This window comes from Polypterus senegalus, chromosome 1, assembly GCF_016835505.1.
Source record: "Polypterus senegalus isolate Bchr_013 chromosome 1, ASM1683550v1, whole genome shotgun sequence".
NCBI classification, from domain to species: domain Eukaryota; kingdom Metazoa; phylum Chordata; class Cladistia; order Polypteriformes; family Polypteridae; genus Polypterus; species Polypterus senegalus.
The window spans coordinates 197,332,344-197,359,905 of record NC_053154.1 but is presented as its reverse complement, the minus strand read 5'-3'; the positions used below and the strand labels follow the sequence as shown (position 1 = coordinate 197,359,905).

General features: G+C 38.1%; 1 protein-coding gene across 1 annotated transcript in view; it reads right to left on the bottom strand.

Moving 5' to 3' along the window:
* Nucleotides 1–367: 367 nt before the first annotated feature.
* eif2b5 (eukaryotic translation initiation factor 2B, subunit 5 epsilon) overlaps nt 368–27,562 on the bottom strand; it is a 45,388-nt gene continuing 18,193 nt past the window's right edge. The window contains exons 4-16 of the mRNA XM_039766454.1: nt 26,036–26,213; nt 24,999–25,079; nt 23,116–23,193; nt 21,941–22,253; nt 21,625–21,770; nt 17,038–17,182; nt 14,488–14,589; nt 14,086–14,193; nt 8,144–8,234; nt 7,700–7,823; nt 2,152–2,277; nt 1,719–1,829; nt 368–738 (exon numbers count right to left, since the gene is read on the bottom strand). Of these exons, the coding sequence (XP_039622388.1) occupies nt 676–738; nt 1,719–1,829; nt 2,152–2,277; nt 7,700–7,823; nt 8,144–8,234; nt 14,086–14,193; nt 14,488–14,589; nt 17,038–17,182; nt 21,625–21,770; nt 21,941–22,253; nt 23,116–23,193; nt 24,999–25,079; nt 26,036–26,213 (1,666 nt within the window). The 3' untranslated portion in view covers nt 368–675. The remainder of the gene's footprint in view (nt 739–1,718; nt 1,830–2,151; nt 2,278–7,699; nt 7,824–8,143; nt 8,235–14,085; nt 14,194–14,487; nt 14,590–17,037; nt 17,183–21,624; nt 21,771–21,940; nt 22,254–23,115; nt 23,194–24,998; nt 25,080–26,035; nt 26,214–27,562) is intronic.

Genomic DNA, 27,562 nt, shown 5'->3' with positions numbered 1-27,562 from the left:
AAAGATTAAATAACAAAGAATAAAATGTTACAAACATTGCGGCAACAAAGACTTAACAGTCCACAATGCCATTTGTAACTTTATGCATGGAATTAACTTTTATCTGTTCCTTAAATTTGCAGATACATGCTCACATTGTCCTTATCTATTTGAAATAAAAGGCTAGAGGATGATGGCACTGCAGTTTTTCAACTAATTTCTCAGAAATGGCATAAACTTTAACACAGAGAGACACAAACAGAAAAAGATTGTTATTCACATCAAACTTTGGATAAATGTTTAATATCAAGCCAAATACCAAAGTAAGTGTTCTTTCCCCAACTCAGCCTTTTTCATTTAATATAAAGAAAAACATCACACATATATATGCTTTTCACTTGCAGAGAAGTTTTATTCCCTTTAAATAAATAGCAGATGTACTGGAGAACATATGTACAGTACACCATCGATATGCAGTTCAATAAATGAATTATGTTGAAATATATAGATTTTTAATTGAAAGCTTTCAGGAACAGCCTGACTCTGAATTACATCTCCTCCACATTTCTGCTGTAGAGCCTAACCAAAGCTGGAGACCACTGTAATGTCTAGATTACCAAGGCACAGGCATCTTGCATCTTAGTAGGTGCTTTTCTCATCTGCATGAAGGTCCTGACTAGTTACTGGGAGCTGGTTTCATTCACCATCTTCCTCTGATGATTCTTCTGCTTCTTCAAGCCACTGTATTAACTTCTGGAGCTACAAAGTCCAAGAAAGATACAGTTAATGGAAATATGAAGTCAGTGTTGTTTAATTCACTAGAAGCAAATGAGCCTTTTGCACTTAGCCAGAACCAGATCTGCTTGTTTACAGCCTATCTTTCTAAACCACTAACAAATAACAGTTTGTGCATAATATATTTCAGCCAGATCCCTGACTTATGTCTTATGAGTAAATATGCCATACATCTTTGGTGGTTTTCCTCATATAAAAACAAAGCAACATCAATGATCCACCAGCACTGCTATTACAATTATTCTGAGATGTCAAAGATGGAATATTACCAGTGAATGTTACTTAGAAAGGTTGCACCTGCTCTTTGAAAAGCTCTGAAAACACACCTTTTTGTGACATTGTAATATTATCGCTCTAATATACTCTTTTTTTGATGATGTGGTTGTGCACGTGTGGAAAGGCATTTATGCACGTCTTAAAATGGACCAGAATCCTAACCATGAAGTATCCTCTCTCATACACAATGCTACCATACCAGGACAGTCCTTGGTTCCTTAAGACTCTGGACCTGATTCCACAGGCAGTTGAACTCTCTCATTATCATGTATCCAGTCACTCTTCTTTCAATTTTTCCCCCTTTATCAGACCCTCTTTTAAATCTGTATAGTGTTTAATTTGAGAAGTGTCATTTACAGAGATGCTGCGCAGCCTAAAAATTGTTTGGCTTATTAATCAGAAGTTCAGGACAAGCTGAAGAGAAAAGTTTTATTTACTGAATGTACATTCCTCTTTAACTATCTAGATAGTTAAATCCAACCATCGAACTAGCTTTAAAAGCTACTTTGTCTGTCCTAGTGCAAACAATGACAGTGACCAGGCCAGGAAATTAAATCAAGTCTCTGGAGCTGAAAGTACAGTACAGCAAAATCCAATGTGCTACCCATAATTAAATCCAGCTAACATAACCCATCCACATTATTTTTCCTGTCCCACTACCAGCTTACCCCCTGATTTTTTCGCAGCTGCTTGGCTTTCTCTGTAGTTGCCCCTTGTGAAAACCAGCGCAGAATGGCTTCCTCTGCCAAAATATCTTGTTGGTATGATGTCATTAAAACCTAGGAAGAATACTTATAAAATGAACACACAAAAGCACTAATTCATCAAAAAGATCACAGTTCTAACTTACTAAAATTAAAGTGATTTACCTATTGGAATAGGACATGTATACATATAATAGTTTGTTTCACAAGTAATGTTGCAAGCTTAGTAAATATGTTTTTATTATTTCTGAACATACAAATTATTAATATGCTTTTTTAAATTTGAGCGATAATATATGACAACAAACTAAGTTAAGTGTCATGGGACCAAGTGTTATACAGCCGTCACTTGCTGAAAATTACAGATAAAAAAAAAATCACCAGACTTTGTATTTACCTTGACCATTGCAGTCCAAAGAGAATCATGTTCAAGAAAAAACTCTTCAATCGCTGCCAAACAATCTAGATGGTCCTGGGCCCTTCGAATATAATTTTTAAATACAGGGGTCCATCTCTTCAACAACTAAAGAAAATAAGAGTATATCAACAAAAAATAATTTGTCATTGTTGTTAATGACTGTTTAGAATCTATACTAGAAACAGCTATATTACAGTTACTGTCAAAAATACACAAAGTAAAGCATACTAAGGAGCAAAGGCAGAACATGAGGCAGTAGACATGCCTGTGGAATGTTGGCGCAATAGGAATGATTTTGGCATTACATGTGTTGAACTGTTTACTTAACAATGGTAAAATATATTCATCATGAATAAAAAGCAAAAGAGCACCGTCAGACTTTTTGAATAGCAAAGACGCAGCTCATTTTAAATAAAAATAATGCTCTTTTACACCATAACATCTGATATGAAGAATTTTAAAAGCAGTGCAGGCACTTCAGAAAAAGAAGCAGATGAAGATATGACAAATGTTTGGCAAAATTTTACACAAAAATGCATCCAATCACTGATCTGTCAAGGCATGACATGGCAATCTTTTTCTGAGCAGTATTCGGTCTCTTTTCAACTTCATGAATAGACTGATGTTGCTCTTGAAAATGGATACAACTTATATGTGAAAGTAGCTAAATAAGTAGAGTTAGCACTATACTTTGAAATAAAAATCATATTACATTAAGTTAAAATATTTGCTTGAGAATAACAGCGTAGAAGAAAAATTGTATAAACCTGACAAAAAAAATAGCCAAAATATTAAAAGCTATATTGGTGTGCTTGCTTGTTGAGATATTTTATTTTTATTAAATTAACATTCTGCTAACTTGGCTAGCTGGACTATAAATCACCAGCTGGCAAAAAGGTGGAATACAGGATGAACTATAAATAGTACAAATCTGTGGGTGTTATGTATACATAATAATACAAAAATAATGTAATGGATCTACACAAAATTTTTGAAATAAAAGTCGTTGCCACCAAAATGACTCCAGTGGTCTCAAAGGACCTCATTAGGGTAGTATAGATTATTTGACAAACATTTGTATTCTATGGAATTAAATAATTGGAACAAAAGGTTTATTGGCAAACTGTGAGAAAATAAACAAGGTATAACAAATCCATACTATTTTATCTTTAGAAATAAAATGTATAATGTGTGGTTAAAAGCCTAAAACTGTAAATACTTTTTTAATCTGATCATGCATGCCACTCAAAAAATCAGTTGAGCCTCTTCTTACTGTGTAGGTGAGGAAGATGTTTACATTTCAATAAGACACTGTCAATACTTGTTCTATAGGCCGATGCTTTACATCTATACTAATAAAAGGCAAAGCCCTCAATGACTGACTCACTCACTCATCACTAATTCTCCAACTTCCCGTGTAGGCAGAAGGCTGAAATTTGGCAGGCTCATTCCTTACAGCTTGCTTACAAAAGTTAAGTAGGTTTCATTTCGAAATTCTACGCATAACGGTCGACAACGTCCGCCATGTTAAACTTTCTTATTTATGGCCCATCTTCACAAAATTCGGCAGGTAAAACCGATGTACGTACTTATTTCGCTGGTATAATGCCACTGTCGGCCGCCATATTAAACTTTCCAACGTCACTAATTCTCCACCTTCCCGTGTAGGTAGAACGCTGAAATTTGGCAGGCTCATTCCTTACAGCTTACTTACAAATGTTAAGCAGGTTTCATTTCGAAATTCTACGTGTAACGGTCATAACGGTCGACAACGTCCACCATGTTGAACTTTCTTATTTATGGCCCCATCTTCACGAAAATTTGGTAGGCGGCTTCCCTGCGCTAACTGAAACCGATGTATGTACTTATTTCGGTAGTATGACGCCACTGTCGGCTGCCATATTGAACTTTCCAACGGCCTTTGTTACTTATGGGCCCATCTTCAAGAAATTTGGTACGCAGGTTCCCAGCACTCACTGAATCCTACTTACGTACATATATACGTCCTTAGCCTGCAGCTCGGTCACCATGTGAGGCGCCATTGGGTCCCCCATCCCAACGCCTCCCATGTTGTTGGCTGGCTGCCTGCCTATATAAGGCTGTCTGTCGCTCCGGTCTCTTCATTCCCTTCCTTGCTTCACCATGGGATTCACATCTCCCTGCTGGTAACTGCAGCCTTTTTATTTAATCCACGGCTTCTCCACTGTTGTATTGTTCGTTTATTACGATTATAGTTATTGTGTAGGTAATTTAGACTTACTTTACATTGTTCAAGTACCCATTTCCTTTATCGTTCCAACCGTACCCCCATTAACATGTCTATCGAGGTGATCACCGTCGATCAAAGAACTGTCACTTACCGAGTGGTTTCCATGCCCGGAGATAGCACCTGCCTTTTATAAATTTTCTGTGTTACATATTGCACAGCCATATCAAGCTCACTCTTGATATCCAGAGGAACATTGTGTCTTATGTATTGAATGACTGGGACAGGTTCAAGGTGTGGACTGATGACGGTACAGGAGATAATTATACTACACAGGAGCACTATAAGAGTGAAATGCTTAAGCCGTTCACCTATGGTTCTGCTTGTGAGTTGATGGCTGCCGCTGAATTGCTCGGTTGTCGCTTTCAAGTGTACCAAAATGGCCAAATATTTTACACCTTTGGACAACCGCTAACGCCTCTTAAACGTCTTAGATTCACAGGTGACGATTTTAGTAGTGGACACTTTGATGTTTATTAATGTTTAAACTCTCAAAAGCTGGATGCAAAGTTATCGATGAAACCGGTTTCATGCTTACAACGTTTGACAGATGCCGAATGTCACTTCAACACAACAAGTCCTACAAATACTGTCGTTATTGAAACAAACCATGAAACTCAAACCGATTATGACAGCAGCAATCCAAGCTGTGAGATTTGAGGCAAGATTGCTTTTCACATGGCCAACTGTATGTTGCATGCTCAAGAGTAAGCTCAGCGCACAGCTTGGTCATATTACAACCGGACGGCCGAACTGACAACGTGGTATACAAAGAGATCCTTAACAAAAAATTATTGGTATATTTTCCCACAGTTTAAAAAGGTTAACTTTTCTTCTTAATTAAAATTTTAAGGCAGTACTTCGCCGCTGCAAAGTGTGGGTATTTTGCTAGTACATGATAATTCTAAAATGTGTAACAAACTGTCTGGAATTTGACATTCATTGACTTTACAACAAGTAATTGAAAAAGCAATGAATGAAACAGGGATTTTTCCATTAATGGCAAACATTTCAAACAACGGAAATAACACTGAAATATATAATATAGTAATGGTGTATTTAGCAGGGACAAATAGAACATTTCAGATGCAATAAGTATTGCATATTGATAGATATGCAATCACACACATTCAATTAACAGTAGTGTAAGAGCCAATCTTAGAAGGATAAAGCTTTAACACTAAAATTACCAAAGCCTACAAAAAAACTATATCCGTCCCACCTTAAATCCCTTCGCACCTCTCTGCCAGCATCTTTTGTCCTGTAAATGTGTCAATAAGCAGCAAGCAACCTACTATCACATCCCCCCACTGCCGCACAGTTTTCTCAGCTCAAGTCTGTTTACCTGCATGTCAGTTGCTTAGAGTTGTATAGAGTGAGAAGTCAAGCAAAATGACACCTTTTATAAATATTATATCGTTATTTGGAACACAAGCATTTCATGTGTGTTCAGTGTCTACAACAATCTATATAAACACATCGTTAAAATAGAAACGTTTTTCATGTTTTAGTAATTGACAAAATGTAGACATGAAGTGTAAAATGTGTTAAACCTGAAGTCCAAATATCAAATAAACACTTTCACAAAAGGTACAAATATAACAGAACAAGTGCACTTCTATTCAAGAATATAAATGCAGAAAAAGAACCTGCGTTAGGGTGTGAAATTCACACCCCTTTGATCTAAACACTAGCATGGAGAGTCGTTAGCATACTGAAGAGTCTATAGCTGAAGGTGGAAGCTGCTGTCGCTTTAATTTGTATATAACAGCCAGATCGAATGTTATTTACCTATTTTCCTTGATTTATTTAATTATTTTCCTACAGCGTAAAGTCACAAGTAGACTGCAGAGCTTCCCGTGTACATATACAAAGTACAGCGACGGCAAAAGTGTAACGTGCATTCTTTCTCCGATGTAGAACTGTCGTCATCATCTGAGTTCTCCTCTGTTATAGTGAGTCTTTATGTGAAAAAAGGAGTGTCAGATCAGGGGTGTAGGATCATGAACGCGACTGAGAAAATAAAACTGAATAAAAAAACCAAAGCTAACCTTTACAAGTATCATAAATTTACACCGGCTGTTACAGACTCAAATCAAACATATGTTATTATTCTACAATAGTAAGAATAAGAGCAGTTCATTTCTTAAAACGGACTCGTCCGGGGTCGAACCCGTGAAGTTTTGATTACCAGTCAACAGTTGATACCGTTGCGCCACCGAAGCGGTCGTATCAAAGGGGTGTGAATGTCGCACCCTAATGCAGGTTCTTTTACTGCAGTTATATTCTTGAATAGAAGCGCTCTTGTTCTGTTATATTTGTACCTTTTGTGATATGATATTTGTACTTCTGGCTTCACACATGTCTACATTTTGTTAATTATTACTAAAACAAGAAAAACGTTTCTGTTTTAACAATGTCTTTACATAGATTGTTGTAGACACAGAACACACATGAAATGCAAGTGCTCCAAATAACGATATAGTATTTATAAAAGGTGTCATTTTGCTTGACTTCTCACTCTATACAACTCTAAGCAACTGACACGCAGGTAAACAGACTTGAGCTGAGAAAACTGTGCAGCGGTGGGGGGATGTGATAGTAGGCTGTTTGTACATTATCAATACATTTACAGGACAAAAGACGCTGGCGGAGTGGTGTGAAGGGATTTAAGGTGGGACAGATCTCTGAGTTTTTTCGTAGGCTTTGGTAATTCTAGTGTTAAGCTAAACGCATAATTTTGTTTGCTTAAGTAGAATAGAATACAATTTTTTTCATATTTACAGCTTATGGTATAGTCTTTCTCCCCCGTATGTTAATATGTGATAGAACCTTCTTGCTATATCAGTAATACAGTGTGTAAATTGAGTCAGTGTGTGTCTGGAATTAGTCTCGTTGCTAGCATGGACTGATACGGCCATTTTCAGTTTGTGAATGGGATAGGCATACAGTTTTCTGACCATATAGAAATGGTTCAGCTGTATGAGAGAACGTAAAGAAAGAAACAAGACATAAGCTATAATAGAACTTTTCTTTACTTTGCAAATGCCCATTTTTTCCCTATTTTTGTGTGAACTGTTTTACTTTACTAAAGCTTTTAAAAATGAAGATATTTTGCCTGTGGAATCATTTCAACATATCAGGCTATTGCTAGAATCCCATGAAGCAAATTAAAGCTGCAGAACTTTGGTAATTTTGGGAAAATGCAGCTACAAATAGAATACTAAATATATTTAAGTTTCATTGGAATGTGTGACTTACAGGAATGATCAGTGAACTGTACTGTGCTGCAGACAAGCTGCATCCCTGCTGTTGTATGGGAAATTCCAGCACCACTTTACTGATAACTTGCATTACCTCTTTCAGAGATATGTTGTAGGCATATCTGTAAATGCAAAAAATAACATAAGTGCTTCTTTACAATTACACTTTGAATTAACAATTTAAACCCATCGACTAAAATCTGTAATTTACAACCTTTCAAAAAAAATCTTATTCATTGTATGCTTTACAAACTGGACATGAACATCTGGGGTATTTTTTAGCATCTGATTGCTTTACTGTAGATTTTGGAATATGGCTTATACTGCAACAACCTCAAATAAACCAAAACAAGTGAGCATGAAGACTGATAAAGTACATTTCCTCCCTTTAAGATGCAAATTCAACACTAAACTTCCATACTACGCTCTAATGTCTTCTTACTTTAAAGAATTGATCTCTAGGACAAGATTATCACAGCCTATGTTTTCTTCCATCCCTCTCTGCAAGGTTCCCATAACCTCCACCTGGAATACTGAAAAGATCAAAAAGTTGTGTCAGAATTTTTAAAATAAAAGAAATGCCATTGGAATTCAGACAACAAACTCCTAAATATTACATTTGGAATCTGTTACTAAGAAACAAGCATTAACATTGGATACATTTTCTAAAACAATTCACTCCACGTAAGGTTAAGTTTGAAGTACACAAACACAAATGTTTTTTTTTTCCCCACTTCAACTTATATTTAATTTTCCTTTAGTAAACTTAAAAAATCTGCTTTAAGCTAGATGTCCTTTTTTGTGCAGTACATTACAAAATCTTGTACTATTAATGTTTGCAGTGAGATCACAGATATTATGCATCACAAAGAGCTTAAAAAATAATTTTATTATTCCTCTGAAACCTTAAAATTTTCAACAAACATTGTGCAGAATTTAGTGAATGTGTAAAAATACTCAAAACATTAAACTGTTTATTTCCTGCACCTGATCTTTGTATTTTTTAAGGAGTTTTTCCTTACAGCAGTCTGCTTTGGACTTTGGTTGTTAAAATTTAAATCTGTTATCATAAAACATACACCTTCACTTCTTTCCACGGAATAGGAGGTACAGAAGGGTAATACAAGTGCTGTTTAAATTTGACGGCTTCCTTAAAAAATATCTTTTATACACCGATCAGCCACAACATTGAAACCAATGACAGGTGAAGAGAATAACACTGATTATCTTATTACAATGGTGCCTATCAAGAGGTGGAATAAATATATTAGGCAGCAATTCAACAGTCAGTTCTTGAAGGTAGTTTGCATGAGGTAGAAAAAATGGGCAAGCGTAGGGATCTGAGCAACTTTGACCACGGCCATATTGTGATAGCTAGAAGATAGGGGAAAGCATCTCTAAATGTGGAAGGAATGTGGAGTGTTTTTGGTATGCAGTGGTTAGTATCTACCAAAAACAGTCAATAAAGGACAACCAGCGAACCCACAACATGGGCATGGCCGCCCAAGGCTCATTGATGAGTGTGGGGAGTAAGTTGCTACAAAAATGAATGCTAGCCATGAGAAAGGTGTCAAAACACACAGTGCATCACAGCTTCCTGTGTACGGGGCTGTGGATGTTACTCTGACATGTACCACATACCTAAAGATTACTGAAGACAATGAACATTCCTTCATGGCAATAGTATTACCTAATGGGTGTGGCCTCTTTCAGCAGAATAATGCTTCCTACCACAATACACAAATTTGTTCAGAAATGGTGTGAGTACATGACAAAGAAAATCTATAAATTTGGCCCTCAAATTTACCAGACCTCAATCCAAATGTGCATCTGGGAGTTGTGCTGGAAAAACAAGCACAATCCATGGAAAACCCACCTCACAACTTACAGGACTTAAAGGATCTTCTACTAATGCCTTAATGGGTTACAGCTGTTCTGACAGAACGAAGAGAACCCTCATAATATTATGCAAGTGGTTTTAATGTTATGGTGAGTGAACAGTGTATAAAAACTAGTGGATTTCAATGGAAAATGTTATGTTGTTTAATTTACTGGTTGAAAATGTTCTATTATTAAACAATTACATTTTCAGTTCAGCTCTAAACAGCTTAACAATGTATACAGCCGAATTCATGGATTCCAGGAAAATAAGATGATGTGGACTTACAATATTTGATTCTTTAATTTTAACTATTATTCTGTATAATTTCTGAACCTGCTTACAACCAATACCAGTCTTTAGCACTCTGTTTCCTGAATGTTTCTCAGCTTTGATTACAGGCGTGCCTTTGTTTCATATGGCATTTTGGTTCAACAGAGAAACTGCCAGTAATGTGAAAGATAACAGGCTGTAAATTGTGTTGACCAGTTTGCCAATAAACACAAAAGAATTAAAATACTAGACAGAAGAAAAGTTGACTAGACGCTTTGTACTGACTTTCACCTCAGATTGGTGTCAATTTCAAAACCATCCATCCATCCATCCATCCACTGTCCACCGCTTATCCAAGGTCGGGTTGTGGGGGCAGCAGCCTAAGCAGGGAAGCCCAGACCTCCCTCTCCCCAGCCACCTTCTCCAGCTCCTCTGGGGGGACCCCGAGGCATTCCCAGACCAGCCGGGAGATATAATCCCTCCAGTGTGTCCTGTGTCTGCCCCGTGGCCTTCTCCCAGTGGGACATGCCCAGAACACCCCCCTGGGAGGCGTCCAGATGCCCGAACCACCTCAACTGACTCCTCTCAATGCGGAGGAGCAGCGACTCTACTCCGAGTCTCTCCTGGATAACTGAACTCCTCACCCTACCTCTAAGGGACAGTCCAGTCACCCTGCGGAGAAAACTCACTTTGGCCACTTGTATCCGCGATCTTGCTCTTTCGGTCACTCCCTAAAGATCGTGGCCATAGGTGAGGGTAGGAACGTAGATCGACTGGTAAATCGACAGTCTCGCCTTTTGGCTCAGCTCTTTTTTTCACCACGACGGACCGTTGCAGAGCCCGCAGTAGCCGTACCAATCCGTCTGTCAACCTCCCGCTCCATTCTTCCCTCACTCGTGAACAAGGCACCGAGATACTTGAACTCCTCTATTTGAGGCAGTAATGTGTCCCAAACCCGGAAAGATCATTCCACCCTTTTCCGGCAGAGAACCATGGCCTCAGATTTAGAGGTGCTGACTCTCATCCCCGCTGCTTCACACTCGGCTGTGAACCGCTCCAGTGAGAGCTGGAGGTCACAGTCCAATGAAGCCAACAGAACCACGTCATCCGCAAATAGCAGAGATGAGATTCTGAGGTCACCAAACCAGACCCCCTCCACTTCCTGGCTGCACCTAGAAATTCTGTCTATAAAACTTATGAACAGAATCAGTGACAAAGGGCAGCCCTGGCAGAGTCCAACCTCAACAGGAAACAAGTTTGACTTATTACCGGCAATGCGGACCAAGCTCCTGCTCCTCCTGTAAAGTGAGTGAATGGCTTGTATCAATGAGCCTTGTACCCCATACTCTTGGAGCACACCCCACAGGATGCTTCGAGGGACACGGTCGAATGCCTTCTCCAAATCCACAAAACACTTGTGGACTGGTTGGGCAAACTCCCATGCCCCCTCCAGGATCCTGCCCAAGGTGTAGAGCTGGTCCAATGTTCCAAGGCTGGGACAGAATCCACATTGTTCCTCTTGAATCTGAGATTTGACCATCCACCAAACTCTCTTCTCTAGCACCCCTGAATAGACCTTACCGGGGAAGCTGAAAACCCCTAAAGTTGGAGCACACCCTCCGGTCACCCTTCTCAAAAAGGGGACCACCACTCCGGTTTGCCAATCCAGAGGCACTGCCCCCCGATGTCCATGCAATATTGCAGAGACGTGTCAACCAGGACAGCCCCACAACATCCAGAGTCTTGAACCACGTCCATCCTAGGAGCCCCACCACCTCAGAGCTTTTTAACTACCTCAGTGACCTTGGCCCCTGATATGGACGGCCAGAGTCCTCCAGCTCTGCTTCCTCTAAGGAAGACATGCTGGTGGGATTGAAAAGATCCTCGAAGTATTCCTTACACCGGTCAATAACATCTGTCGGCAGGGCCTCATCTCCACTGTACACAGTGCTGGTGGAGCACCGCTTTCCCCTCCTGAGGCACTTCACGGTTTGCCAGAACCTTCTCATACCGACCGAAAGTCATTTTCCATGGCTTCCCCAAACTCCTCCCATGCCCAAGTTTTTGCCTCTGCAACAGCCGGTACCCTCAGCTGCCTCTGGAGTCCCACTGGTCAACCAGACCCGATAGGACTCTTTCTTTAACTTGACAGCCTCTCAAACCTTAGGTGTCCACAACCAGGTTTGTGGATTGCCGCCACAAAAGGGAACCAACAACCTTGCGGCCAGAGCTCCGTTCTGCTGCTTTGACAATGGAGGCTCAGAACATGGCCCATTCACACTCAAAGTCCTTCGCCTCCCTCAGAATGAGGTTGAAGTTCAGCCGGAGGTGGTAGTTAAATATCTTTCTGACCAGTTTCTCTGCCAGACGTTCCCAGCAGACCCTAATTATACGTTTGGGTCTGCCTGGTCTCCCACCATCTGATCCAACTTACCACAAGGTGGTGATCAGTTGACAGCTCAGCCCCTCTCTTCACCCAAGTGTCCAAGACATAAGGTTGCAGATCCGATGACACAATTACACAGTCGATCATCAAGTATGCGACCTCGGGCATCCTGGCGCAAAGTGCACTTATGGACACCCTTATGCTCGAACATGGTGTTCGTTATGAACAATCCATGGCCAGCATAGAAGTGCAACAACTGAACACCACTCGAGTTTAGATCAGGGAGGCCAATCCTCCCAATCATACCTCTCCAGGTTTCACTGTCATTGCCAATGTGAGCATTTAAGTCTCCCAGCAGGACGATAGAGTCCCCAGGAGCTGCACCTCGCAGCGCTTCTTCCAGGGACTCCAAGAAGGCTGGGTAGTCTGAACTGCCTTTTGGCAGCGTAAGCGCAAATAATAGTCAGAGTCCTTCCCCCCAGGTGCACTCTCGTCCAACAAGGAGAACCCCAATGTGTAGGCCTTGAGCCAGGGGGCCATAAGCAAGCCCACCCCTGCCCAATGCCTTTCACCCACAGCAACTCCAGAGTGGAACAAAGTCCAGCCTCTTTCAAGAGGAGTCATTCCAGAGCCCAGACTATGCGTAGAGGTCAGCCCGACTATATCTAGCGGTACCTCTCAACCTCTCACACCAATTCAGGCTCCTTCCCTGCCAGAGAGGTAATATTCCATGTCCCAAGAGCCAGTTTCGGCAACCAAGGGTCAGAACGCCAGAGTTCCACCCTTCGGCCATAACCCATATCACATTGCACCCGACCCCTATGGCCTCTCTTGCAGGTGGTGGGTCCTCAAGAGAGCGGAACCACTTTGCTGCTTCGGGCTAAGCCCGGCTGGGCCCTGTGGTCAAAGGTCCAGCCACCAGGCACTTGCCTCTTATTGCTACTTGTCCCAACTTTTTTTGGGATTTGTTGACACCGTGAAATTTTGAATCAACATATTTTTCCTTTAAAATTATACACTTACTCGGATTAAACGTTTGATCTGTCATCTACGTTCAATTACAAATAAAATATTGACATTTGCCATCTCCACATCATTGCATTCAGTTTTTATTCACAATTTGTTTAGTGTCCCAACTTTTTTGGAATCCGGTTTGTAGATTCTAGCGTGCCCTCTAAGGCAGCAAGATGCAGGTCTTTGAAAAATTACACAGGAAAATAAAACTAGATCAGAAAGCTGAGCTTTTAGCTACTGAACATCAATGCTTTCAAATGCTATACCTGTTACTGCATCAGACAACTCACTGGTCTTAGCAGTTAAATCCAGACAATGCTTTACATGCACTCTTACTCTTCCATTCTGATTTACTTAACGTTTCCCTGCCAAAATACTCAATGACACTACTATCTTAAACAAACATATTATTCCCGGCCATGGAAACAAGCACTAGATTACTTGGAAACTTTAGGCAACAAAACATTACCAGCAAATTTGCTGACCATATTTCATTCATGTTATGAACTGCAACTTGTAGCATGTATGGGATTTAGAGGAGAAAGATATTTGGCCTGGTTATAGATGGAGAAATAGCAGTTTGTATACAAGGTTTTCTTTGATGATATTACCTTAGACTACAAAACAACAAGTTAACAGTGTAACAGTTTATAAATTTACAAATTTTACAACTCCCCTTATTACATTTAATACAAAAAAACATCTTTGTAGGATGTCCCTAATGTTGCATAACATTGCATTTTTCAAGACAAACACACAGAAATCAGTTCTACTACATACCAAGTACACACCTTGAACTACCACTACTACAAAGACATTATTAATCTGTTACCTTTCACATCATCAAGTTCAGGTGACAGTCCCCTGTTATCTGACTCTTCAGAACATTCACTCTTATCACTTTCACTTTCGCTCTCTGGATCAGGGTTTAACACCAGACCTATAACATCATAAAAAAAATGAACTTTAATTTATAGTTTCCTCTTGAACTATATAACATAAGGCCAATAAATGACTACAGAATACAACTGTAGGTATTTTTCTAACATTGGTTGCTGTTGCTTCTCTTTACAGATTGCAGATGTTCCCTAACAGGATAAGAAATGTAACCACATGCAAAACAGCAGAAGGAGGAATCAGCTGTGATGCCAATGGGGAGAGCTGGGTGGATGAAATTACTTTATTGTTGACTTATTTTTTTTTTCTATATTTGAAGCCAAAAAATATTTCTCACCCCACAAAGACTGGGACAGTTCATCTTCCTCAGATTGTGAAACGTTAGATACTCTCCAAACAAAACCTTTACCTTCAGTTCCTACTTCATATACACTGTAACCTTGAAGAAGAAGAAGAAAAAAAACTTAAGTACAGAATGCAATATGCAGTACTGTACACTCATTCATAACTTTACTTTCTATACAAGTTTTTACTATTAAATATCATAGTATTTACAGAAAACTAACTAATTTGCATAAGCTAATTAAGCTATCATTCACATTTTTACTATATGGAGCAAATCCAAAGAAACAAGAAAGACAAAAATAAAAGCACAAAATAAAAAATAAAGTGTGAACTTCACACAGAAGATAATTAGGGAAATTACTAAGGAAATACACGACCAGGTGCCTCATGTATAACGCCGTTCGTAGAGTTCACACTAAAACATGGCATATAGACAAAAAAATCCAGATGCATAAAACTGTGCATATACCAAGTTCCACACACTTCTTCTTTATAAATCCAAATGAATGTGAAATTTAATGCACATAACACGTGCATACAGCTGAACCCCAACTCCTCCAAGAATTCTACATATTTTAATATTCAAACCAATACAAGTATCACCTTCCATTCAGTTTTTTATTATAGAAAAAAAATCACGTAGAAAAAAGAAAACTTTCAGTGAGTGCGAATTGGAGGCAAAGAAAAATTTACTATTTGTTGGCTTAAGTAGTGGTATAAGCATGAAAAGGAAGTTATGGAGTGATACAGCATGGTGGAGACACTAAAAAGTTCAAGTTGCACAGTTCTTGAAATAAAAAAGAAGCAGTCAGCTATCAAAGTTGACGTGAAAAGGTGAGTTGCAGCCCACCGTCTTTATTCTGTTTCAGACAACATTACAAACACTGACCCCTGTGCGGAGGACACAACTCCATGTGGTGATAGTGCTGCTGCGTCCAGCACATCTTCAGATGCTGGCTTTACACACACCTCTGCTTAGGAAATCACTGGACGATCATCTGGCTGTGTGCTGACGGACAATATTCTGGAGTCACAAAATGCAACAGTGGATACTGTAAAAGATGTGGCCAATGAACTAATGAATATAAGAGCTGTACTATGTGATATTGACCACAATTTAAACAAATTGGTTAAAAAATAAATGCTGCATCTGATTACCTGTTTTTACATTTTGCTTATTACATGCAAATGAAGTTGTAACGCTGTCCGATTTGGCTGATCATTTGGTGGGTTAGGTTCTTCATACCATATCTCTTCAGGTACTGGCAAGCCAAGATAGTGTGGCACATTATGCAGGACAACACATGCCTGCACAATGTGACAAACTTTCTGTAGACTATAAAGCAGCACATTAATAGAGTGGAAATGCATTCTATTTACATAAGCAAATTCATTCTCTGAAGGTGTCTTTATAGTGCAGCATTGGCTCTGAGTGACACAACTGATCGATTCTCTTCTCTTTACATGGTTATTTGAGGTGACTCTAATCTTTAGAAGAACTGCTTGCTTTTTGCCACACTAGCTGGAAAAAGCACCTGTGATTGTATGGAGCTTCCATTTTTATAGGTTCTCCGGCTATATATGATGTAATGCCAGATCATTCTTTTGGTGATTCAACCCTGGCTGATGTAACTTGTCCAGTGCCGTCGCAATAACAAAAAGGCGTGCAGCTGACCGCTCCAAATTGCACTTTGATGTTTCACAGTTCAACCACAGTGTAAAGAAATCTTATAAATCTGGATGACAAGCGGATAAGAACATCCTATACAGCTGGCATGGCACGACTCGGTGACATTTGTGAAATATCCAATCAATCAGCAAGCTCACATTGAAAAGCTCCTGTGGTTAAAAACCCACAAGTGGACAGGACCTTCAAAGGAGCAGGTACAGCACAATTTCTCAAAGTCTGCCTTTGTAAAGACAGCACCAGTTCAGCACAAAGCTCCAAGAGGATAGCTCCTGGAAATCAAAATCGACTTAGAAGCCAGTCATTTTCATCATCTACTGTATAAATATGCACACTCTTCTAATTCTTCCATTTGCAATGTCTTCTGAAGCTATGGTAGTTGAAACAGTTTGGCCATTCCATGAACCATTATATTGTAACAAATGATTACAATCAAATTAATGTAATTTGTAAATAATATGAAATTAATTTCGGTGTATTTGATAAATCCCACATCATTGATGCAAATATGAAAAAGAATGGTAAATGACACAGAAACAGTAGCACTGCTTTCACAATTGGTGCCGCAAGTTTGGAAAACTAAGCAGAAACGTGTGTACGTAAGGTAGTTGGCTACCGTGAAAATGTGCGTGACTTTACGGCAAGTTTACTTTTTGTACATCTCAAAGTGTGAAGAAACGGGTGTATGCAATATTTTTGTGCATATGAACCATTTATACAGGAGGCCCCAGATCCTTGGAACTTTAAGACAGAAATGCTAACTATTACATTTATATCCTCTAAGCCTTTTCAACTTTATACTAAAGACTAAAAACAATCATCCACTTTTAAAGCCATAGGCTTTGAATAACCTGCCTTTTATTTTGGCTTTTGTTGGATGACTGTTGTTCCCTGCATCATCACTCAGGAACTCATCTTCATCCTCCTCAGTTTCCTCATCTGGGTAATGCATGGAGATCACTGTGCCTTCTTGAAGTTTAATATTTGGACCCACAACTACCTACAAAATTAGAAAAACAATAAATATTACCTTTTTCTAAAGGATATTTTCAACATGTACAAATGGAACGTCTGAAAACATTTTTGTTTATTTCTACATTAACAGCATGGCACAAATAAATATAAAATTAGATTTATTTTACCACTATACAATGTAACACATATCAAAAATGTGAAAGCTAGATACTCTAATAAGTGAATACTAAATACCAAGATGAAAAACATAACTATACACATGACTAAACACCACCAACTATAAATTACCCCTGGTGTGACTAACTGCTTTATCAGTAAAACATTCCATTTTAATTGCATTAACACTAGAATCCCTGAAGCCTACAAAAAAGTCATAATCCTGAGCCACCTTAAATTGCTTCACACCTCCTCATCAGCGTCTTTGTATTGCAAATGTGTCAATCAGCACAAGTAGCAAGCAGACTGCTATCCTATCTCCCTCTCCCCCAAACTGACGCAGCTGTATTTCTCCCACCTTAAGTCTGCTTATCTGGGTGTGAGGTGCCTGGATTTGTATAGAGTAAATAATATATCTTTATTTGGAATACATGCATTTCATGTGTGTTCCGTGTCTACAACAATCAGGGTAAATGTAGGATGACAGGACAGTAGGCTGCTTGTGCTGATTAACATATTTGCAAAACAAAGACATGATGGAGAGGTGCAAAGGAATTTAAGATTATGACTTTATTCATAGGCTTCAGTGATTCTAGTGTTAATTATTATTACTTCATAATAAAACTTGTACATCTCATTTCTAATGCAATGCAAATCAAAGTACTGTAGAGTCAACTTTGGGCAAAAAGAAGCTTTCAAGTTAATTTTTGATAAAAAAAAAAGCACATATCAGATAAAATCCTTCCTTGGAAGTCAATTAGAACCTTGTCTAGATTAAGAAATTTCTCAAAATAGGATAGATGAAAGTTACTACAGCCAATCATCCCATCCATTAAAAATACAGTGTTATCACCGATGGACCTGCAGCTGGTTTGGAGTGGTTAAATTGTGCCTCTCAACATATCTCAAAATGGTATTCTGGACTAAACCTTTGGACTTAGAGGAAACTGCAAAGTGCCACGCAGCATAATAAAGATAAATTAAATCATTATTATTATAATACAACTCAGATGCACAAGAAATAATGATACAAATACATATATCAGAAGTGTATTACACAAAGCACATATATACAGAGAATAACTAATGCAGAGTTGTTAATGTTTGTATTACTGAATGCTCTCAACTTGGTAAAACTGCATTAGAAATTAAGCATTACAAATTTTCACCTTTAGAATAGCATTCGAATGCTAGTAAGATGTACAGACTTCAACAAATTTGTTGGTACCCCTCCACTGAAAAAAGAAGAACCTGAATTGCCTCTCGAGGTAACTTGAAAGTGACAAAAGTAGATGGCACATCCATCCATCCATTATCCAACCCACTATATACTAACTGCAGGGTCACGAGGGTCTGCTGGAGCCAATCCCAGCCAACATAGGGCGCAAGGCAGGAAACAAACTCCGGGAAGGGCGCCCACACACACAATCCCCACACACCAACGACACACGAGGGACAATTTAGAATCGCCAACGCACCTAACCTGCATGTCTTTGGACTGTGGGAAGAAACAGGAGCACCCGGAGGAAACCCACGCATACATGGGGAGAACATGCAAACTCCATAGATGGCACATATTATTGTTTATTTAACAAAAATCTGACTTTGTTTTAAAATTTTGATTCAAAGGAATATTTCAAATAACTACACAAAAGAAAACGGCTAAGACAAAAATGATGGGACCCATAACCTAAAATTTTGTTGCACAACCTTGTATGTCTGTAGTAGTAGGGTGTTGCACCATGTTAGCCATAATGGATGTAATCAGATATTAATCAAATTACACCTTTTATTGGCCTGCATACTGTAATCTGTTAAGCTAGCTAGTAAAGGGTGTCATTTTGCTTGCTTGTTGCACAACCTTTAGAGGCAATCACTGCAAACAAGCAATTCCTGCAGTTCTCAAGGAGATATCTGCACTTATCAACAGGTAGTTTGGCACACTCTTCCTAAGCAAATTTTTGTTTTGTTTGAAGTGGGGCTTCTCTGGACTGCATGTTTCAATTCTTTCCATAAATGTTCGATAGGAAATAAATCAGGGCTCATAAAAGGCCACTCCAGAATTGTCCAATGTCTTTTTTTCTTAGCCATCTTGTTCTTGTTTTTAGCTGTGTGCTTTGGGTCATTATTATCCTGTTTAAGGATCCATGACCTGTGACTTAAACTGAGCTTTCTGACACTGGGTAGTGCATTCATTACTTAATGCCTTGATAGTTTTACTTTTCTTCATTTAAACGACTGGAGACGTGTGATCCTAATTAAAGGAAACAGCTAATTTGAAAAATCAGTCTAATCCTATTTTTTATGATCTTTTCTAGGGATACCAACAAATATGTCCAGGCCAATTTAGAATTTCTTTGTAGAATAAGCAATATTTTATCTCTTTTCATACTTGCTTTACTCAATGACATATCGTGCAGGTATACATGGGACAAATGCTTTTCATTTAATCGCTTTTCAGGAGATTTACAGCACTTTTTCAATGAGCTGTATGGGTTCCAACAAATATGTCCACGTCCACAAGTCAATATAACACCAGTGTCAGAACAAATAACAAAATACATCATCTATCAATTTGTTATAAGCAAACCATTTGCTTATGATTAAGAGGAGTCACAGGACCCCTTTAAAATGATCTTTAAAATCCTCAAAAAATCATAATGCTATGAACTTTTATTTATAAAAATTGCTATTATAGTAATAAAAAAAATCTATGTACATTAGTAATATTCACCAAAAGTGCATTTTTCTGTCATTTTTTATTCTTTCAAATATTTTCACAAAATTACAAGTTTATTGTCCTACAATAAATATAATGGCGTATCTCACAAGGACTCAACTAGCCCAAAGTTCTGATAATGAACCTGTGTGTATTCATTGTCTATGTATGATATGAACTGTAACTGAACATTCCCTACACTACTGTACAAATTGATGAGATACTTAAAAACTACTCTCCCTATTAAAAAAAATGCAAGATGGATGAGGTTTTTGATTAGGTGAAACAAACTGATATTGTTACCTATTAGGACATCTGGTAACATTTGACATTTAATCTTTAGTCAAAATGTGGCAAATAAACTGCAATATAATGAAACCTTTACAGTAATTACAATGTATATTATGCTGAAAATATTTTAAAAAAACACTTTATTATCATATCATGGCCCAAGTAAGGGTATAATATTGTACTAAGGGGTAATGGTCTACTATATAGCACTGCAAATGAAAAAGGGGAAAAGTGAGTGAAGCAAAATGGACAAAAAAGTTCCTTAGTTAAAAATATAAAACTAGTTAAAGAAAACATATCTTTTAACTTAACTGTCAGAACAATCCAACAACAGATTGACGATAGATAGATAGATAGATAGATAGATAGATAGATAGATAGATAGATAGATAGATAGATAGATAGATAGATAAAAATTAACAGTTTTTCTGACGTAAAATAATTCAATGATCTAAATGAATTAAGGTGCAGTGCATCAATGGTTAACTTGCACTTTGAGTAAGTTTAAATATTTTTGAAAAAAGAATGGGCAAACAGTGTCAAATCTTGGCATCAAACAGAACATAATTACAAATTAGGCTGTGAACTTAAGTAAATAGTGTTTTCACCAAGCTAGATTAATTGTTTGTAAACACATCAAATTTTTCCTTTTTTTTTTTTTTCTTAAAATCTCCTTTCATTTATTTTGGCTTGTGTGTAACAATTTGCAAAAAAAGAAACAAAAATTCAGTTGCATTTGTCCCAAATAAAAGCTGCCCAGTTAAAATGTGATCATTCTGAAAAGGCATACAGAATGTAGAGGAGCCTTTTCATAGGCACAGAATGCAACCAAAAATATATCTTCCATGCAAATAGCTATAATGCATATTCTTACATAATGAGGGGCGGCATGGTGGCGCAGTGGGTAGTGCTGCTGCCTCGCAGTTAGGAGACCCGGGTTTGCTTCCCGGGTCCTCCATGCGTGGAGTTTGCGTGTTCTCCCCGTGTCTGTGTGAGTTTCCTCTCACAGTCCAAAGACATGCATTGGCGATTCTAAATTGTCCCTAGTGTGTGCATGGTGTGTGTGTGTGTGTGTGTGTGCCCTGCCCGGGGTTTGTTTTCTGCCTTGCGCCCTGTGTTGGCTGGGATTGGCTCCAGCAGACCCCCTTTGACCCTGTGGTTAGGGTATAGCGGGTTGGATAATGGATGGATGGATGGATGAATGACAAAATGATTTAATGCTTCCCCACTATTGTATGGTATACTTTACTAAAGATGGCCTCAGGCGCAAAATGACAATTATTAAGAGATCAGACACTTACATTGAATGCAAGGACACAATGCTTTTCCAAGACTACCCCCACCTTCACCTCCACATTGTCACACAGAATGGACTGTGTAATTTGGGAGTCATTAGCAATGCAAACATTATTCCAGATATAGGCCCTGTCCAAAATCACATTATCACCTGCAAAAGAGAAAAAGGTTATTATTTAGAAAACACTTCAAGGACTGTTTCAGCATAATAACTAGTGCTATAGTTTACAAGGGTGCAAAGCAACATTTTGCAAATGATTTTTGATCTATGTTAAAGATTCACAGATCCTATTCAGACCCGGCAATTAAAGGGAAACATACCAATATTGCAGTTTTTCCCAATCACACTGTTCGATATGTGGCACTTGGAGCCAATGACAGTACCCTGGCCAATCAACACATTCTCTTCCATTTGGCTGCCATGACCAAGGCTGACTCCTTCCCCGCGATAGACATTATGGCGTGAGTGAGTACAAGCCTCTCCTTCTTGATCTGTGAAGTTCATTTCTGGGGTGAGTGGGTACACCCACCGGCGCACAATATCAGCTGACACAGCATCATACATGAGTAAGTTGGAGACTCTGGCTCCATATTCATCCCCAGAAACATAAAGGTGAATTTGATTTCCAAGTATCTAAAAAAGAAGTGAAAAACTTAATAATCACAAAAATGAACAAGGAAACCAGCATTGGTGTTTAGCTTTTCAATATAAAGTTGAATGAAAAGACAGTCATAAATCAAAAATGACTGTAATATAATGCAGTACATGTATGAAATTGACCTGCTTCTAACAAAAGCCTCGTTCCTCACTCACCTGTGAATTCCCTAACAAGCCATTCAAGTAGATGGGCAAATATTTCTATAAAGTACATAAACCAAGTTATTATCAACAACTCAGACGGCAGGTGGTGAAAAAATGAATAATGAAAAAGGTAAACAGACCCTGATTATTGTTTTATTTAGTACATCTGGTCTGAACTATACTACTATTGCTGAGAAATCCATGTACAGAAAAAGAAGTGCACTGTGGTGGATAAAATGTAATCCTATTGGAAATAAGTGTTTAAACTAGACTTTTTAAAATGAAAATCTTTATCTAGAATGGTTTAATAGGAATCATCTACTATTGCAAAGTGTCATGTGGCTCCTTGCTAATTTATAATTAATTAGACTAGATTTACAATAATTTTGTAGGACTGTTTTGAAAGAGAAAAAAAAAAACTGTCCCACTGGATCACACACCCAACTGCACAATGGTGTATCTATTTTATTAACAGGAAGCTGTGATTTTTGTTTAATATAGAGTCTCGTGAAATAGGGTACAGTATATGCATTTGCATGGCTACATACAGTATATCAACCACATAAAAAAAAAATAACATTATAAAGAGTTGCAATGTGGTTGAAAGGTACCAGTTTAAATTTGTACATGCCAAGGTTCTCATAGAGAGGAAATAAAGAAAATGGAAGAGGGAAAATTAAAACACAACACCTACCTCTTCATTAACTAGTAATCCTCGGACAAAGTCATTTCTGGTCTGGTAGTCAAAATTATCAGTAAACAGCTGGGCAACCTAAAAAAAAATCAGTTATGAACATTTTTATCGGAATAAATGAGATGACTGAAGAAAACAACTTGTAGCCTATTATTTTCAGGGGTGCGGAAATCCAACGCCCGACTCGTCCGACACGGGTAAATTGACCGTCGGACAAGCGTGTTTTTCTGGTTTCAGTTGTCCGCGGACAAGTGCAATTTTCTGGAGAAAAAACAATTATATGTGCTGTGCAGGGCACATTTTTACCACTACTTTCAAATGTTAAACATTTGGGTAGGCTACGAACTTCATGCGGAAACAGTCTACTTAGGTATGTTCTTCATGTCTCAGATTGGTCTTCAATATTGTTTACAAAATGACGGCTGATTTTTCAAAGGAGAAGCACTCTTAGGGTCTTACATAAGTATTTTACCCTACTATTTACACGCTTGGAGATGCGGTCATTTTTTTTCATGCCGACATTACGATATAATCTGATGATTTTTTCATTATAATCGATAACTTTTATATATTATTGATAAAATTCAGTTTCTACATAAAATGCGGTCATTTTACTTACAATGCAAATGTTTTCACCAGATAACAAAGCTTGTTAGGCAGTTAATCTTTCCTGAAATTTGTGATTTCACGTAGGTTGTGATATATTGAGGAGTTAAGAAATTTATTGCATGACAACAATTCTGATGAGCTGTCTATAGATCGTTTTTGATTAGAGAATTTTTCATATAAAACAAGTTGGTTTCGCACTGTCAGTTTATTAAAAGTAAAGAAGAAAACATTCTAACGGTTTCCAAATGTTATGAAATATCTATAAAAATCTTCACTTAGACGCAATTATGTTTTGCTGACAACATCGGTAATATTTACTTCTTTGGAAATGTACCATCTTGCGGAATTTCGAATATGTCATTACAATTACCTGTGTAACTCATAATGATAATGATAAGCACGTTCTTCTCGCTATTTGCATGTTGCTGAAACTGAAGCAAGTAGCATCTCGGATGAGAAATGGATTGTTTCTTAATTAAAACTGGCAAAACAGGTCCTGAAAAAACTGACAATGAGGACAAGAAAAGAAATACAAAAGCTGAAAGGGACCGTGAGTATGATAAAAAACGGTCTATTCAATCCCAATGGCTCAAAGAGTTTCAGTGGGTAAATGCTGACGACGCTGACTCCGTTTTTTGCCAAATTTGCCGTCAGTATCAGTACCAGGAACCATGCAGTTCAGCACAAGCAGAAATGAGCAGCATTCAGCCCATGCTGTCTGAGATGGTAAAGATTCTTGGGGGAGATGATGCAAGACAAAAGCTGAAGAACATGGCAGAAAATTAATCAGGACAGTGTTCTGTTATGTAACTGTAATATGTGAAACAGAACTAGTGTAGCTATAATGAAGGCATTGTTTATTAGTGAGTTAAATTGATAAGGGAATCATTTATATAATGTTCTAGAGCAAGGTGGCAAAATACTACTCCCTGAAAGAACTTTTTTAAAATGGAAGGCAGTTTTGGCATCAATAAAAGAGATCAGAAAAAATAAACTATTTTTCACTTTTGTTATTTGTTTATGGGCAAGTGAATTTAACTGCCGGACAAGTGGATTTTCTAAATTTACTTGTCCGTGGACAAGTAGAAAAAATTTGATTTCCACACCCCTGATTTTACTCAGCTAAAGTGATGCTATTCTGGGTAGTGTAAATATCAATTTAAATTAATTCAATGCAACATAATGGTTCTGCATATGTACACTTGACCATACTGAAAAATCACATGCATTGGCAGAACCACACATCAGCAACATAAATCAAAACTTGAACCCACCTGTGGAGAACAGATACTGATGTGGCAGTCAAGAAGATCATGACGAATTTCAATCTCTTGGCTTCCACCGTGGAAAATGTTCTAAAATTGAGGACACAGCAGAAGAAAACAAGTCAGCTGAAATCCAAAGGCCAGTACAGTCGACCCTCGTTTATCGCGGTTAATCCGTTCCAGACTCTGCCACAATAAATGAATTTCCGCGAAGTAGAAACCATATGTTTGTATGGTTATTTTTATATATTTTAAGCCCTTGTAAACTCTCCCACACTGTTAACATTATTAGAGCCCTCTAGACATGAAATAACACCCTTTAGTCAAACGTTTAAACTGTGCTTCATTACAAGACAGAGATGGCAGTTCTTTCTCACAATTAAAAGAATGCAAACATATCTTATCTTCAAAGGAGCACAATCAAAAAATCAATACGTACTTTTAAGTATACAGAAGCACCACGATAAAGCGGCATTTTGTAGAGGAGCGTCCTATCTTCTAGGCAAACAGCTACTGTGTAAACAGCCCCCTCTGCTCACACCCCCTCCGTCAGGCAGAGAGAGTGAGAGAGACAGAGAGAAGCAAACAAAACAAGCGCCACTCGGGAAGCATATCTTTTAGCATTGAGGAGTTTTAGTTAATATGTAATACATGCTCTGATTGGGTAGCTTCTAAGCCATCCGCCAATAGCGTCTCTTGTATGAAATCAACTGGGCTAACAAACTGAGGAAGCATGTAGTATAAATTAAAAGACACATTGTCCGCAGAAAGCGGCGAACCAGCGAAAAATCCGTGATATATATTTAGATGTGCTTACATTTAAAATCCGCGATAGAGTGAAGCCGCGAAAGTCGAAGCGCGATATAGCGAGGGATTACTGTACAGTGGCTATAGTGCAATTTTAACCCAAGTATATACAGACACACAAGAGAGCCAATTAAAATAATTAGCAATAGCAAAAGATGCAAAGAGTTTAACATGGTACAGGTAGTCATATAACATATGATATATTTACTACAAATGTTAACTCTTAAATGAATGCTTACCATTGGAAATTTAAGCTTTTTCAGACCATGTGTCTTCTGATAGTGAAGAACCCGTTTGGTCTTGCTATCTACAGCAATGATGGTATCATCTTCTTGACATCGAGACTTATGACCTGGTGCAGACTCCTTAAAGATCATTGTCATAACGGAGACATTCTTTTCATTTTTTCGTCGCATCCTACAAGACAGAGGGGAGTCAACTGGGTATAAAGAAAAAGGATACAAAATCTGACAAACAAGAGAAAACAGTTATGTCCACCAGGCTCATTTGTTTAACGAATAGCTAAGTGATCACAATATCTCATCCAGATACCTCTTAAAGGTTGTCAAGGTTTCTGCTTCAACTGAATGTAGTTTGTTCCAGATTCCCATAACTCTTTGAGAAAAAAAGTAATTCCTGGCTTAAGTCCCAAATGTACCTCTTTTTAATTTTCTCTGGTCTTCTCGGGTTCATGATTCATCTTTACATTAGAAGAATTCTGCTGGATCTACTTTATCAGTGCCTTTTAGAATTTTAAAGACCTGGGACCAATTTTTAACAAGTGTCTCAAAATCACTCCAAGGAACTGCACTAAAAACATTAAGATAAGACTTTGTCCTACATAGGAAGTATTTAGGAAGTGTCCTACACTTATTCCCAGCTAGGAGTGAGAGTTCCTGTTTGATAATAAAAGATGTCATGACTTCACAATACCTGTGATACAAATTGTTACTCATGATGGTGTTTTGTAGTTTTTTTATACTAAAGCTAAGCTGCACCACAAATATAACAATAATATTCAAAGCAGCAGCAGAAGAAGAAGGAAACTTTATAATGTAGGATATTGTTCTAAGCTGCAAGTAAAAGTTGCCATTCTGCAAAAACATCAAGAATAATACTGTAATGAAGACCAACATACACACACTGACCAAATGATAGATGAGCACAAAATTAGGCGTGTTTATTTAACAATAAACACTCTAGATAATGTTCCTGCATTGTGCCCAATGCTTGCTATGATAAGCACCTGCTTCCCCATGACCCTGCTCAGGATAAAGTGATTTTTAAAAAAATCAATGGATAATCCTCAGCCTTATCTTCAGATGAATCACCTTTTTACTGTTATAACCACAGGAAACACCTCATAAATCAACAGTTACAGAAACTACCTACTGCTATTCTTGTACTGTTTGTGAATTTTGCATCAATTCTTCCAGTGTCCCAGTCGTCTTCCACTTTGCCATAGCCTGCCTCTCTTTATAACCCTTCCTTATCTTCTTTGATGCTCTATTTATCCAAAGCCCTAAGAATCTCCACCTGTCTTTGAAAACCCTTCTGAGCTTGCAAAATGTAATGTTCCAGGGATTAGTGGAATGCACAAATTGGTGTAACGCTTAGTCAATTCACTGTCAATTTACTAGTCTGCACCCCTTATCTTCAAGATAACACACTTATTACTACAATACAGTTTGCATCCTTGACAACCTTTGTTTTAACACTTGTGATATTGCTTGCAATTCACATATAGTGTGCTCATCCACACTTGG